Source organism: Patagioenas fasciata, chromosome 2 (assembly GCF_037038585.1).
Source record: "Patagioenas fasciata isolate bPatFas1 chromosome 2, bPatFas1.hap1, whole genome shotgun sequence".
In the NCBI taxonomy this organism is placed as follows: domain Eukaryota; kingdom Metazoa; phylum Chordata; class Aves; order Columbiformes; family Columbidae; genus Patagioenas; species Patagioenas fasciata.
In genome coordinates this window covers 325,742-338,101 of record NC_092521.1, presented here as the reverse complement: position 1 = coordinate 338,101, position 12,360 = coordinate 325,742, and the positions used below count along the sequence as shown (strand labels likewise).

General features: G+C 60.9%; 1 protein-coding gene across 20 annotated transcripts in view; it reads left to right on the top strand.

Annotated features, from left to right (window-relative positions):
* The window catches only part of SCRIB (scribble planar cell polarity protein), a 152,628-nt gene that overhangs the window by 88,387 nt on the left and 51,881 nt on the right, over positions 1-12,360 (top strand). For all 20 annotated transcript variants that reach the window (XM_071803696.1, XM_065832795.2, XM_065832797.2 and 17 more), the window contains 4 exons: positions 4,513-4,761; positions 4,990-5,100; positions 8,762-8,938; positions 10,121-10,237. In XM_071803696.1, coding sequence (XP_071659797.1) covers positions 4,513-4,761; positions 4,990-5,100; positions 8,762-8,938; positions 10,121-10,237 — 654 coding nt within the window. The remainder of the gene's footprint in view (positions 1-4,512; positions 4,762-4,989; positions 5,101-8,761; positions 8,939-10,120; positions 10,238-12,360) is intronic.

Here is a 12,360-nt window from a genome sequence, read left to right as displayed (position 1 = left end):
GACTGGGTCGCTCCTTTCACTTTCTTAAGGGGGCTTTGAGTACACGACTGAAGGGCCCAGCCCAGATCTCTGTTCACAGTCAACACCCACAGAACTCGGCAGTGGTTGAGCGCTAACTGCAGCCTTCCCCTTCTTCTGGTGTGTCCTGAGAGCCATTTTGGCCGTGGGAGACGCGGGGCAGGGAGCTGCAAGGGGCTGCTGGAGGCTTCGGCTCGTGGGATGGGGAGGGCCGGACTGGGAGCAGCTCAGGGCAGCTTCGTTTTTGGGATGGGACCGGGAATGGGCTGAAGAAAACTGATTTTGGGGGAGACCGAGGACAGCAGTGGCACCGGGTGACACGGGGGGTCCCAGCGGAGCAGTGTGATCCGTGGGTCTGCCGGATAGCAGAACAACTCCTGGCACACGGTGCGTGCAGCTGGGGAGGGACAGGTGACGCGTTCCCCTCCTCCGGCGCTTCGAGAGCCCAACCGCGCCGGCCGGGCTTCTGGTCAGCGCAGCCGCGGCACAACGGCCACAGGAACCGGCGCTGCAGGGCCGGGCCGGCCCCGCCGTTGCAGGGCGCGGGGAGGACAGCGAGGAGGGTGCCACGAGGCGGTTCGCGGTGTGCCTGCCTCAGGGTGTTCTGTGTCCACGGTGCTGCTCGGGGAGCTACCGCTGCGTATGTCGGGTCTGTCCAAGTCTGACCGCTCCCATCTTCTCGTCAGTGGCAGAAAAATAAGGAGGGGGAACGTGTGAAGTGAAGCGTGCGCTGCAGCGGGTCTGCCCTGGGGCGCCATGGCCCTGGGCCGCTGCGCAGGGCTCAGGACCAGGTCTCTCCGCGTGTTGTCCTTGTTGAGGCGCCATCCGTGTTAAAAACGGGTGTCTGGCGGGGGGAGCCCCAGCCCGCGGGACACGAGGCTCCTCCCGCCCCCAGGTCCGGCCCTCAGCGCAGATTCCGGAGCTGAACCTGCAGACATGGCTGGACACGGGGTACCGGGCAGAGCGGGCAGGCCCTGCGCTGGCACACACAGAAACAACACAGCGCTCACAGGCACACACACACACACAGAAACACAACACAGCGCTCACAGGCACACACACACACACACAAACACAACACAGTGCTCACAGGCACACACACACACACACACAAACACAACACAGCGCTCACAGGCACACACACACACACACAAACACAACACAGCGCTCACAGGCACACACACACACACACAAACACAACACAGCGCTCACAGGCACACACACACACACACACAAACACAACACAGCGCTCACAGGCACACACACACACACACACAAACACAACACAGCGCTCACAGGCACACACACACACACACAGAAACACAACACAGCGCTCACAGGCACACACACACACACAGAAACACAACACAGCGCTCACAGGCACACACACACACACACAAACACAACACAGCGCTCACAGGCACACACACACACACAAACACACAGAAACACAACACAGCGCTCACAGGCACACACACACACACACAAACACAACACAGCGCTCACAGGCACACACACACACACACAAACACAACACAGCGCTCACAGGCACACACACACACACACAAACACAACACAGCGCTCACAGGCACACACGCACACACACAAACACACAGCGCTCACAGGCACACACACACACACACACACGCAGCGCTCGCAGGCACTCACGCACACACACACACACAGCGCTCGCAGGCACTCACGCACACACACACACGCAGCGCTCGCAGGCACTCACACACGCACACACACGCAGCGCTCACAGGCACTCACGCACACACACACACACAGCGCTCGCAGGCACTCACACACGCACAGAGCGCTCGCAGGGTGGGAACAGCACGCAGAACTTCAGCCTTTCGTGCCCGCTGGCTCGTCCCGTTCAAGGTTCGCTGGTGAACGTGCACATCCCGCTCTCCGCTCCCTTCGATGCTCATGTTTGCAGGGCTCTTCAGTCTCTGGCTGGCTCGTCCCGTTCCAGGTTCCCTGGTGAACGTGCACATCCCGCTCTCCGCTCCCTTCGATGCTCATGTTTGCAGGGCTCTTCAGTCTCTGGCCCAAACGTCGGGCTCCTCAGGGCTCTGTGCTCAGACCCGGAGCCCTGTGTCCGGTTTCTGCGCCTGCTGTTGGGTGTTTCCACGTTCTGGATTCCTGCTTGCTGGCCAGTCCCGCTTGAATCCCGCTGGTAGATCCTGCACACAGACCCAGAACAGAGACAGACCCGCGCAGTGAGCTCAGACAGCGTTTGAGCAATAGACGGAGCGCACTGCGCCGCTCAGCCTTGGCCGGAGCTCAGCGCGACCAGCAGCCCGCGCTCAGCCTCTTGTTCGCCACCTCTCCGTTTTCTTACGCTTGTTCCTCCCCGCTCCCACCTTCGGTGCTTCTGCTGCACATCCCACAGTACGTTTTGGACGTGCCCGCAGTCTCCCATAAAACCTCCTGCAGCAAGTTTGCGCTTTCCCAGGAGAGCTGTCGTGATAACCCGTGATAATCTCGCTTTCCTTTGTGTGTTGATTGCCAAGTTTTGGTCACAGTTCTCTGATGTCACCGCTGGAGTGATTCCCGTAACGATCGTCCGTGAGCGTCTCGACTCCTGTCTCTGTCATCTGCATTTCGTGCAGGTTCATGCACCTGTGTGTTCAGTTTCTGATCTTTCCTGCTTATCGCCTTGTCTCCTGCGCCCATGACCAGGGACCCCCCACCCTCCCTCCCTGCGTGACGTGCAGCTGTGGCTCTTACACCCCATGGCGGGCTCTGCTCCCCAGGAACAAGCGCCAGGAGCAGAGGAAACGGCCTCAAGTTGCCCAGGGGAGGTTGAGGTTGGATGTGGGAACAATTTCTTCCCCAAAGGGCTGTGGGGCATTGGAACAGGCTGCCCAGGGCAGTGCTGGAGTCACCAGCCCTGGAGGGCTGGACAGACGGACAGGAGGTTCTCAGGGACATGGAGCAGGGACAGAGATGGGTTGTGGTTGGACTCGGTGACCCTGAGGGGCTTTTCCAGCCAAGGTGACAGTGACCCTGGCTGTGGGCGGGGTGGGCAGGCCGGGGTTGGTGTCGGGGGCCCTGGGAGGCCCTGGGCACTCAGCTTTGTCCAGATCTGCTTTCCTGGGAAGAGCTGGCGAGTAACTGCAGCATTTCCAGGGATCGGGCAGCGAGGAGCTGGGCTACGAAATCCAGTTGCTGTGTCTGTTACAGAGTCACCTCGTTATTTTAGGATCACACTCCATCTTAACAGCTGCTCCTGTTGTGTCCTCAGTGTCCATTTTTGAAAGCTCTTCTGGAGCCAAAGAGCTAAAACCTTTCAGTTGTCCTGGCGAGTGTTGTTGTTCTGGCAGTGTTCACCCAGCTCAGCTCCCCGCTCGGTGTCCTGTCCTCGTACTGGGCCTGCTCTGTTCATGGAGAACAGTCACATCCTTCATGGTCCTTTGATTTTCCAGGCAAGCTGGTTTAAATCCTGGTTTTGCAGGGAGGGCTCTCTGTTCCCATCTGTCACAGCAGCTTTTCTCTGCACGTCGTTAACTGGGTTAGATGACGGGTTTGTGTGTGAAGAACAGCAACAGCGTACGGTTTTCAGATGAGTTCTCTCCCGTCCTGCCTATGAGCGGCGTTGCTGCTTCCTGGTGCGCACCGGGAGCGCCTCTGTGTCTGAAGCGTTGCATCTTCGCTGGTGTCACAGCAGGACTGGAGCTGGACTCTTGGAACCATTTGGCGTAGCATGTTGGGTAACGTTTCCTTGCCCAGACGAGGTCTCGTTCTCCTTTCGTGTCGGCCGGTCGGTGCTGTGGACCAGCAGGGTCCTTCTCAGCACTCCCCAGTCTCTTTGCACCCTGGTGCGCTTCTCACGGCCTAAACCCGGCGCCTTCCCCGGCTGCCGCGACGCGCCCGCTGCCGCAGGTCCTGTCGCACAGGGGATCGCGCTCCTCGGTGCCCGTGTCTGGGCTTTGGGGGTGGTTTGTGTGCGCAGATAGCCAGTGCAAAGGCAGCCGGTGCCACGGCCTGTTGGTGCGCGGAGGCACCACGCTGGGAATCACCGTTTTGCTTTCTTCCCCTGTTAAGATCTTTGGACTCATCCCTTTGAACGCCCCTCTTGCACTTGCGTTGCTGTGAGCCGGCCGAGAGCTGGTGTGCACAGCCGGGGTGACGGGCTCGGTCCCAGCGGCCACAGCATCGTCCGGACAGGAGCTGCTCTGTGGTGCTCCGGGAGCATCGCGCGTGGTCTTCACGGTCGCTGGGGCATCGCGGGTGCTGCTGGGGCTCGGAGGTGTCCAGAGAGGGTGGGAAAGGGCCAAAAGCTGTCTGTCTGTCTGGGAAGAGGAGTGCGGGGGGCGCGGGCAGGTTCCTGCGTCCCTCTGCCAGGCAGAGTGGGGTCAGACACCACGTGCTTGGGGAACAGGCTTTTGAGGAGCAGCGGGGTCCCTTAGGGTGTGTGGCGAGTGCTTCGAAGTCAGGAGTGCCGGAGCGACGGTCTGACGCTGAGTTTGCGGGTCGTTCTAGATCAATGGGGTAGACATGACAGAAGCCAGGCATGATCAGGCAGTAGCGCTGCTTACCGCGTCCTCCCCCACCATCGTGCTGCTGGTAGAGCGAGAGGCCGCGGAGCAGCCCGGCGAGGGAGACGCGCCGGGGGCGCCGCGGGGGCGCATGCACTCGCCACCGCCCCCCAGCCATGGGGACAGCCCCCCCGAGGAGCCGCCGCCCCGGACGCCCCTGCCCAGAGGCCTGGAGGACCAGTACCCCATCGAGGTGAGTCTGCTGGGGCGGGGGCGCCGGATCCCGGGGGTTCCGCGTTTGGAAACGGGCGGGCTGGGCTGGCCCGCTGCGTTATTGGGGTGTCGAGAAGCGATGGGGAACCCCCTCGTCCTGCGGGTGCTCACCTTGTGCTCACCCGCGCAGGGCACCCTGACCCCTTGGTGTTCAGCCTTTGGTCCTTATGTTTCATCCCTTTTTGCCTTTGCCTCGTGTTCCCTGCAGGAAATCCAGCTGGTGAAGGCGGGCGGGCCCCTGGGGCTCAGCATCGTGGGGGGCAGTGACCACTCCAGCCACCCCTTCGGGATCCACGAGCCAGGTGTCTTCATCTCAAAGGTGCGTCCTGCGTGGGCGCTCCCGGGCGATCGCTCGCTGGGCTTAGGACGAGGGATTTTGATCCAAGAGCCTAAGAAGTGTGTGCAAAACCGTGAAGCTGGTCACGTTCTCTCTTCCAAGAAATGCACTTCAGTGCAACCAGGCCTGGGGTTTTGCATCTGGAAAGAGCGCAGAGCGGTTCCCCTTCTGCAGCATTTTTCTCTGAAGGGCGGTGACTTTGGAAAGGACAAGTTGGTTACGGTAAAGGAACCAGAGTGTGAATTCCTGGTGCAAAACCGTCATCCGTTGCCTGGACGTGTAATACGGGACAAGGAGGGACACAAAACTTGCTTTGGCAGTGCTGGCTAAGCCAGGATCAAAGTCCTTATCCAGTCCAAGGATCTGCAGTTCCAAAAAAAATTAAACGGAGAAGGGGAGAGAAAAGCTACAGCGATTATTCCAAGCTGGAGAGGAAAGTCAAATATTGAAGGACTGTTCTGTTCGTGGGCAGAAATCGTGGAGTACTGAGGAGTGGTTTTTTCCTGCTCAGACAGACCTAAGCTGGGACTGCGAAAAAAAGGGGGGGTAGACAATATTTGGCTTAAAACTGAGGAAAGTGTTGAAGGGGAAGGAGCAGTTGTTCACTGGGAAGCCTCCCAGGCCGGCTGTAGCTCTCGCAGCCCTCGGCACCTTGGGGCTGGGACACTGGTGTGGGAGCTGAGGCTGCAGAGGAGGTGCTGGCTCGGCGCCGGAGCCCGCGGCGCTCAGCGCTCATCCCCCGCGCCGCGCGGGCGATTTCTCCCGGCTCTATAATACGGGTGAAAATGCCAGTTGAACATCGTCCCGTAGCAGATAATCGGTACCGTGAGCAGGACCCGTGGAGTCGGGTTTGTCAGTGACTGAAACGCCTGTTCCCTTCTCGTGCCGCGGCCTCCCTGTCGTGATCTATGGGCAGTTTTAAAGTCATTCCCGCAATCTTTGCAACGTCAGCCCAGCCTTGGTGGCGTTGAGGCAGTTTGTAGCTCTCTGGTCCTGTCTGGCCTCCCGAGGTGCCCATGTTTTCTGTTCTGATGCCTCGGAAGTCTCCCCATGAGAAGGGGTTTGGGCGGGAGTGCGTGTGCCCGCGCACACTGCACTCAGCGGGCAGGATTGTCACTTTACGGTGGCCCTGCACACTGCACTCAGCGGGCAGGATTGTCACTTTACGGTGGCCCTGCACACTGCACTCAGCGGGCAGGATTGTCACTTTACGGTGGCCCTGCACACTGCACTCAGAGGGCAGGATTGTCACTTTACGGTGGCCCTGCACACTGCACTCAGCGGGCAGGATTGTCACTTTACGGTGGCCCTGCACACTGCACTCAGCGGGCAGGATTGTCACTTTACGGTGGCCCTGCACACTGCACTCAGCGGGCAGGGTTGTCACTTTACGGTGGCCCTGCACACTGCACTCAGAGGGCAGGGTTGTCACTTTACGGTGGCCCTGCACACTGCACTCAGCGGGCAGGATTGTCACTTTACGGTGGCCCTGCACACTGCACTCAGCGGGCAGGATTGTCACTTTACGGTGGCCCTGCACACTGCACTCAGAGGACAGGGTTGTCACTTTACGGTGGCCCTGCACACTGCACTCAGAGGACAGGGTTGTCACTTTACGGTGGCCCTGCACACTGCACTCAGAGGGCAGGGTTGTCACTTTACGGTGGCCCTGCACACTGCACTCAGAGGGCAGGGTTGTCACTTTACGGTGGCCCTGCACACTGCACTCAGAGGGCAGGATTGTCACTTTACGGTGGCCCTGCACACTGCACTCAGAGGGCAGGGTTGTCACTTTACGGTGGCCCTGCACACTGCACTCAGAGGGCAGGGTTGTCACTTTACGGTGGCCCTGCACACTGCACTCAGAGGGCAGGATTGTCACTTTACGGTGGCCCTGCACACTGCACTCAGAGGGCAGGATTGTCACTTTACGGTGGCCCTGCACACTGCACTCAGCGGGCAGGATTGTCACTTTACGGTGGCCCTGCACACTGCACTCAGCGGGCAGGATTGTCACTTTACGGTGGCCCTGCACACTGCACTCAGAGGGCAGGATTGTCACTTTACGGTGGCCCTGCACACTGCACTCAGAGGACAGGGTTGTCACTTTACGGTGGCCCTGCACACTGCACTCAGCGGGCAGGATTGTCACTTTACGGTGGCCCTGCACACTGCACTCAGCGGGCAGGATTGTCACTTTACGGTGGCCCTGCACACTGCACTCAGAGGGCAGGATTGTCACTTTACGGTGGCCCTGCACACTGCACTCAGAGGACAGGGTTGTCACTTTACGGTGGCCCTGCACACTGCACTCAGAGGACAGGGTTGTCACTTTACGGTGGCCCTGCACACTGCACTCAGAGGGCAGGATTGTCACTTTACGGTGGCCCTGCACACTGCACTCAGAGGACAGGATTGTCACTTTACGGTGGCCCTGCACACTGCACTCAGAGGACAGGGTTGTCACTTTACGGTGGCCCTGCACACTGCACTCAGAGGACAGGATTGTCACTTTACGGTGGCCCTGCACACTGCACTCAGCGGGCAGGATTGTCACTTTACGGTGGCCCTGCACACTGCACTCAGAGGGCAGGATTGTCACTTTACGGTGGCCCTGCACACTGCACTCAGAGGGCAGGATTGTCACTTTACGGTGGCCCTGCACACTGCACTCAGCGGGCAGGATTGTCACTTTACGGTGGCCCTGCACACTGCACTCAGAGGACAGGATTGTCACTTTACGGTGGCCCTGCACACTGCACTCAGAGGGCAGGGTTGTCACTTTACGGTGGCCCTGCACACTGCACTCAGCGGGCAGGATTGTCACTTTACGGTGGCCCTGCACACTGCACTCAGCGGGCAGGGTTGTCACTTTACGGTGGCCCTGCACACTGCACTCAGCGGGCAGGATTGTCACTTTACGGTGGCCCTGCACACTGCACTCAGCGGGCAGGGTTGTCACTTTACGGTGGCCCTGCACACTGCACTCAGCGGGCAGGATTGTCACTTTACGGTGGCCCTGCACACTGCACTCAGCGGGCAGGATTGTCACTTTACGGTGGCCCTGCACACTGCACTCAGCGGGCAGGATTGTCACTTTACGGTGGCCCTGCACACTGCACTCAGAGGGCAGGATTGTCACTTTACGGTGGCCCTGCACACTGCACTCAGCGGGCAGGGTTGTCACTTTACGGTGGCCCTGCACACTGCACTCAGAGGGCAGGATTGTCACTTTACGGTGGCCCTGCACACTGCACTCAGAGGACAGGGTTGTCACTTTACGGTGGCCCTGCACACTGCACTCAGAGGGCAGGATTGTCACTTTACGGTGGCCCTGCACACTGCACTCAGAGGGCAGGGTTGTCACTTTACGGTGGCCCTGCACACTGCACTCAGAGGGCAGGGTTGTCACTTTACGGTGGCCCTGCACACTGCACTCAGAGGGCAGGATTGTCACTTTACGGTGGCCCTCTACAAGTCCCTAGCACATCAATGCACCAAGCAGCTTCTGCACAGACAGTTACCTCCTGGGGAGCTCTGGTTGCAGAGGGGGCGGTTCAGGCAGCCCAGGAGATGCTGCAGCGCGGCCTGGGCGCGACCGGCGTCCCCGGGGGCGGAGGTGCCACGTTGACGCTCTGTGCAGGTCATTCCGCGCGGGCTGGCGTCCCGCAGCGGGCTGCGCGTGGGGGACCGCATCCTGGAGGTGAACGGCACCGACCTGCGCCACGCCACGCACCAGGAGGCCGTGACCGCGCTGCTGTCCAGCGCGCAGGAGCTCGCCGTGCTGGTGAGGAGGGACCCGCCGCCGCCCGGCATGCAGGTGCGTCCAGCGGGGCTGTTCCCAACCCGCTGCGTCACGGGGGCACCCCAAACGTCGATTTTGGGTGGACAGCAAGTTCCAAACCAGACTTTGTTCTAGCTGGAAAGTGTAGCCAATAAACCCGCTAGGAAAAGGGTTTATACAATTATGTAGCACTCCAACAACATAAATTACAGGTTCGGATATCAGTTGAGGGGATTATTGGGCTACGACAGCGTAAGAACAATGGGGATCCACAGCGTACAGGCGTTCACTCAACAGAAACAGAGCCGGCGGCCTCTCTCTGCGGGGCACCCGCAGGAACCACCCCTCGCCCGGGTCGGGGGGCTCTCACTTGCGTAGGCAAGGACTCATGCTGGGATATACCCAGTTAACAACCCCTCGCCCGGATGAGGAGGTGAGGTGCTCTCGATCCCACAAACTCTCCCTAGTGTCCCAGTCTAAGGGGAGGGCTCCAGTTCACAGACCCGCTGTTCCCAGACCACCCCAAGGGGTCGTTGGCTGGGACCCCCTTTTATAACCTGGTCAGCTCTGGCTGTGGGCACCACAACGTGGTCCAGAAGCTCCTCAGCTGCTCTGGGCGCCTCCTTTGCTGAGGACCCTGTTTATTGACCGAGGGTCCCACCCTGCTGTCCCAGCCGGTGCCGGTGCCGGTGCCGGTGCCGTCGCCCTGCAGGGCAGGGGAGGGTGTGACTGTCAGCACCTTGGGGCCACCCTGCTGCGGTGGGGACAGGCGCAGCGGGGCACAAAAGGAGCTACAGAGCCATCAGTGGCCCCGGTGGAGGCTCCAGATCTCAGGGGAACGTGCAGCTGCCACGAGCTGGAGCTCTGGTGCTGGACACAGCCAGACTTGAGGCTGGGATGTCCTTCTCGGTGGCAGGATCCAGTCTCTGGTAAATACCGTGATGTGTTTCCGGCTGAGGACCATGGAGGGGCTCCTGCCGTGCCCGTGGGCACCTCGGGATCAGAGAACGATCCGATTTCCTGAGAGCCGGACCTCAACGGGAGACAAAAACACGGAGAAGGAGCCCATCAAAACCAGTAAACTGTGCCACACGACCGAAAGCTCTAATTCAGGTCCTTTCAGGGTGTTTAGAACATGGCCACCTACTGGGAGTGTTTCCTTAGCAATTCCTGTCCGAACTTGACCCAGAACCAAGGAGACCTTTTCTGTGTTCGCAGGAAATATGCATTGAAAAGGCCCCAGGGGAAAAACTGGGCATCAGCATCCGCGGTGGCGCCAAGGGTCACGCTGGAAACCCCTTTGATCCCACCGACGAGGGCATCTTCATCTCCAAGGTACAGAGCGCGGCGGGGCGGCTGCGGGGGAGCTGCGGGGCGGCTGTGGGACTGCTGTGGGGCGGCTGCGGGGCAGCTGCAGTGTGGGTGCACGGCGGCTGTGAGGCGGCTGTGGAACTGCTGCGGGGCTGCTGCGGGACTGCTGTGGGGCGACTGTGGGACTGCTGCGAGGCTACTACGGGGTGACTGCGGGGCTGCTGTGGGGCGACTACAGGGTGGCTGCACTGTGGGTGCACGGCGGCTGCTCTGTGGGTGCACAGCGGCTGCACAGAGGCTGCGCTGTGGGTACACGGCAGCTACACTGTGGGTGCACAGCGGCTGTGGTGTGGGTGCACGGTGGCTGCTCTGTGGGTGCACGGTGGCTGCGCTATGGGTGCACGGTGGCTGCGGTGTGGGTGCACGGTGGCTGCTCTGTGGGTGCACGGCGGCTGCGCTGTGGGTGCACGGCGGCTGCGCTGTGGGTGCACGGCGGCTGCGCTGTGGGTGCACGGCGGCTGCGCTGTGGGTGCACGGCGACTGCGCTGTGGGTGCACGGCGGCTGCGCTGTGGGTGCACGGCGGCTGCGCTGTGGGTGCACGGCGGCTGCTCTGTGGGTGCACGGCGGCTGCGCTGTGGGTGCACGGCGGCTGCGCTGTGGGTGCACGGCGGCTGCGCTGTGGGTGCACGGTGGCTGCGCTGTGGGTGCACGGCGGCTGCGCTGTGGGTGCACGGTGGCTGCGCTGTGGGTGCACGGTGGCTGCGCTGTGGGTGCACGGTGGCTGCTCTGTGGGTGCACGGTGGCTGCGCTGTGGGTGCACGGTGGCTGCTCTGTGGGTGCACGGCGGCTGCGCTGTGGGTGCACGGTGGCTGCTCTGTGGGTGCACGGTGACTGCGCTGTGGGTGCACGGCGGCTGCGCTGTGGGTGCACGGCGGCTGCGCTGTGGGTGCACGGTGGCTGCGCTGTGGGTGCACGGTGGCTGTGCTGTGGGTGCACAGTGGCTGCTCTGTGGGTGCACGGTGACTGCTCTGTGGGTGCACGGTGACTGCTCTGTGGGTGCACGGTGGCTGGGGGGCGCAGGGCGATCCCTCCGGGATCTGTTCACGTGCTCTCCGTTTCCCCCGGGTACATCGCTCCTCCTGGACTGTTCTATGATTCTGTAATTTCCATCCGCGGAAGGGGACACATCTATTTCCTCTCATGTTTCCTCTACGACAGCTACACGTTTCTTTTCATTTCCCATGTTTGCTTTTGTTTTGCATTGTGTTTCTTCTCTTCCTCTTTTCCCACAACACGAACCCACACATCTTTCCTTTTCCCCTCCGTTCCTGTTGCGTCCCCGAAGTGCCCGTGACCTTGCTGCTCACTCAGAACCTGAATCCTCTTTCCCCCTTGCATCAAAAGCTTGGGAATTGCTCACCTCTCCTCCTGTGCCACGCGCCGTGTGTGCCGCGCTGCTCCCGTTCCGTCGCAGATCACTGCTGCTCTGCATCCTTGTTTCCCCAGAAGTAATGTGTGTGTTCTTTTCAGCTCTACGCTCCATATAAGGTTGTGCTCCTCCAGACCCTTTCCCTGAGTATTACTTGTGTTTCTTGTTAGCAACAAGGCATCCCGATAAGCGGTGTAATTTTCGGTTGTGCTGCTGCCCAGAGGGTGACCCTGGGTGTTCCCGTTAGTGTCACCACAGCAGGGCTGAAGCTCCGCTCTGGCTCCGGAGGTGTTCCCGTTGGTGTCACCGCAGCAGGGCTGAAGCTCCGCTCTGGCTCCGGAGGTGTTCCCGTTGGTGTCACCGCAGCAGGGCTGAAGCTCCGCTCTGGCTCCGGAGGTGTTCCCGTTAGTGTCACCGCAGCAGGGCTGAAGCTCCGCTCTGGCTCCGGAGGTGTTCCCGTTGGTGTCACCACAGCAGGGCTGAAGCTCCGCTCTGGCTCCGGAGGTGTTCCCGTTAGTGTCACCGCAGCAGGGCTGAAGCTCCGCTCTGGCTCCGGAGGTGTTCCCGTTGGTGTCACCGCAGCAGGGCTGAAGCTCCGCTCTGGCTCCGGAGGTGTTCCCGTTAGTGTCACCGCAGCAGGGCTGAAGCTCCGCTCTGGCTCCGGAGGTGTTCCCGTTGGTGTCACCACAGCAGGGCTGAAGCTCCGCTCTGGCTCCG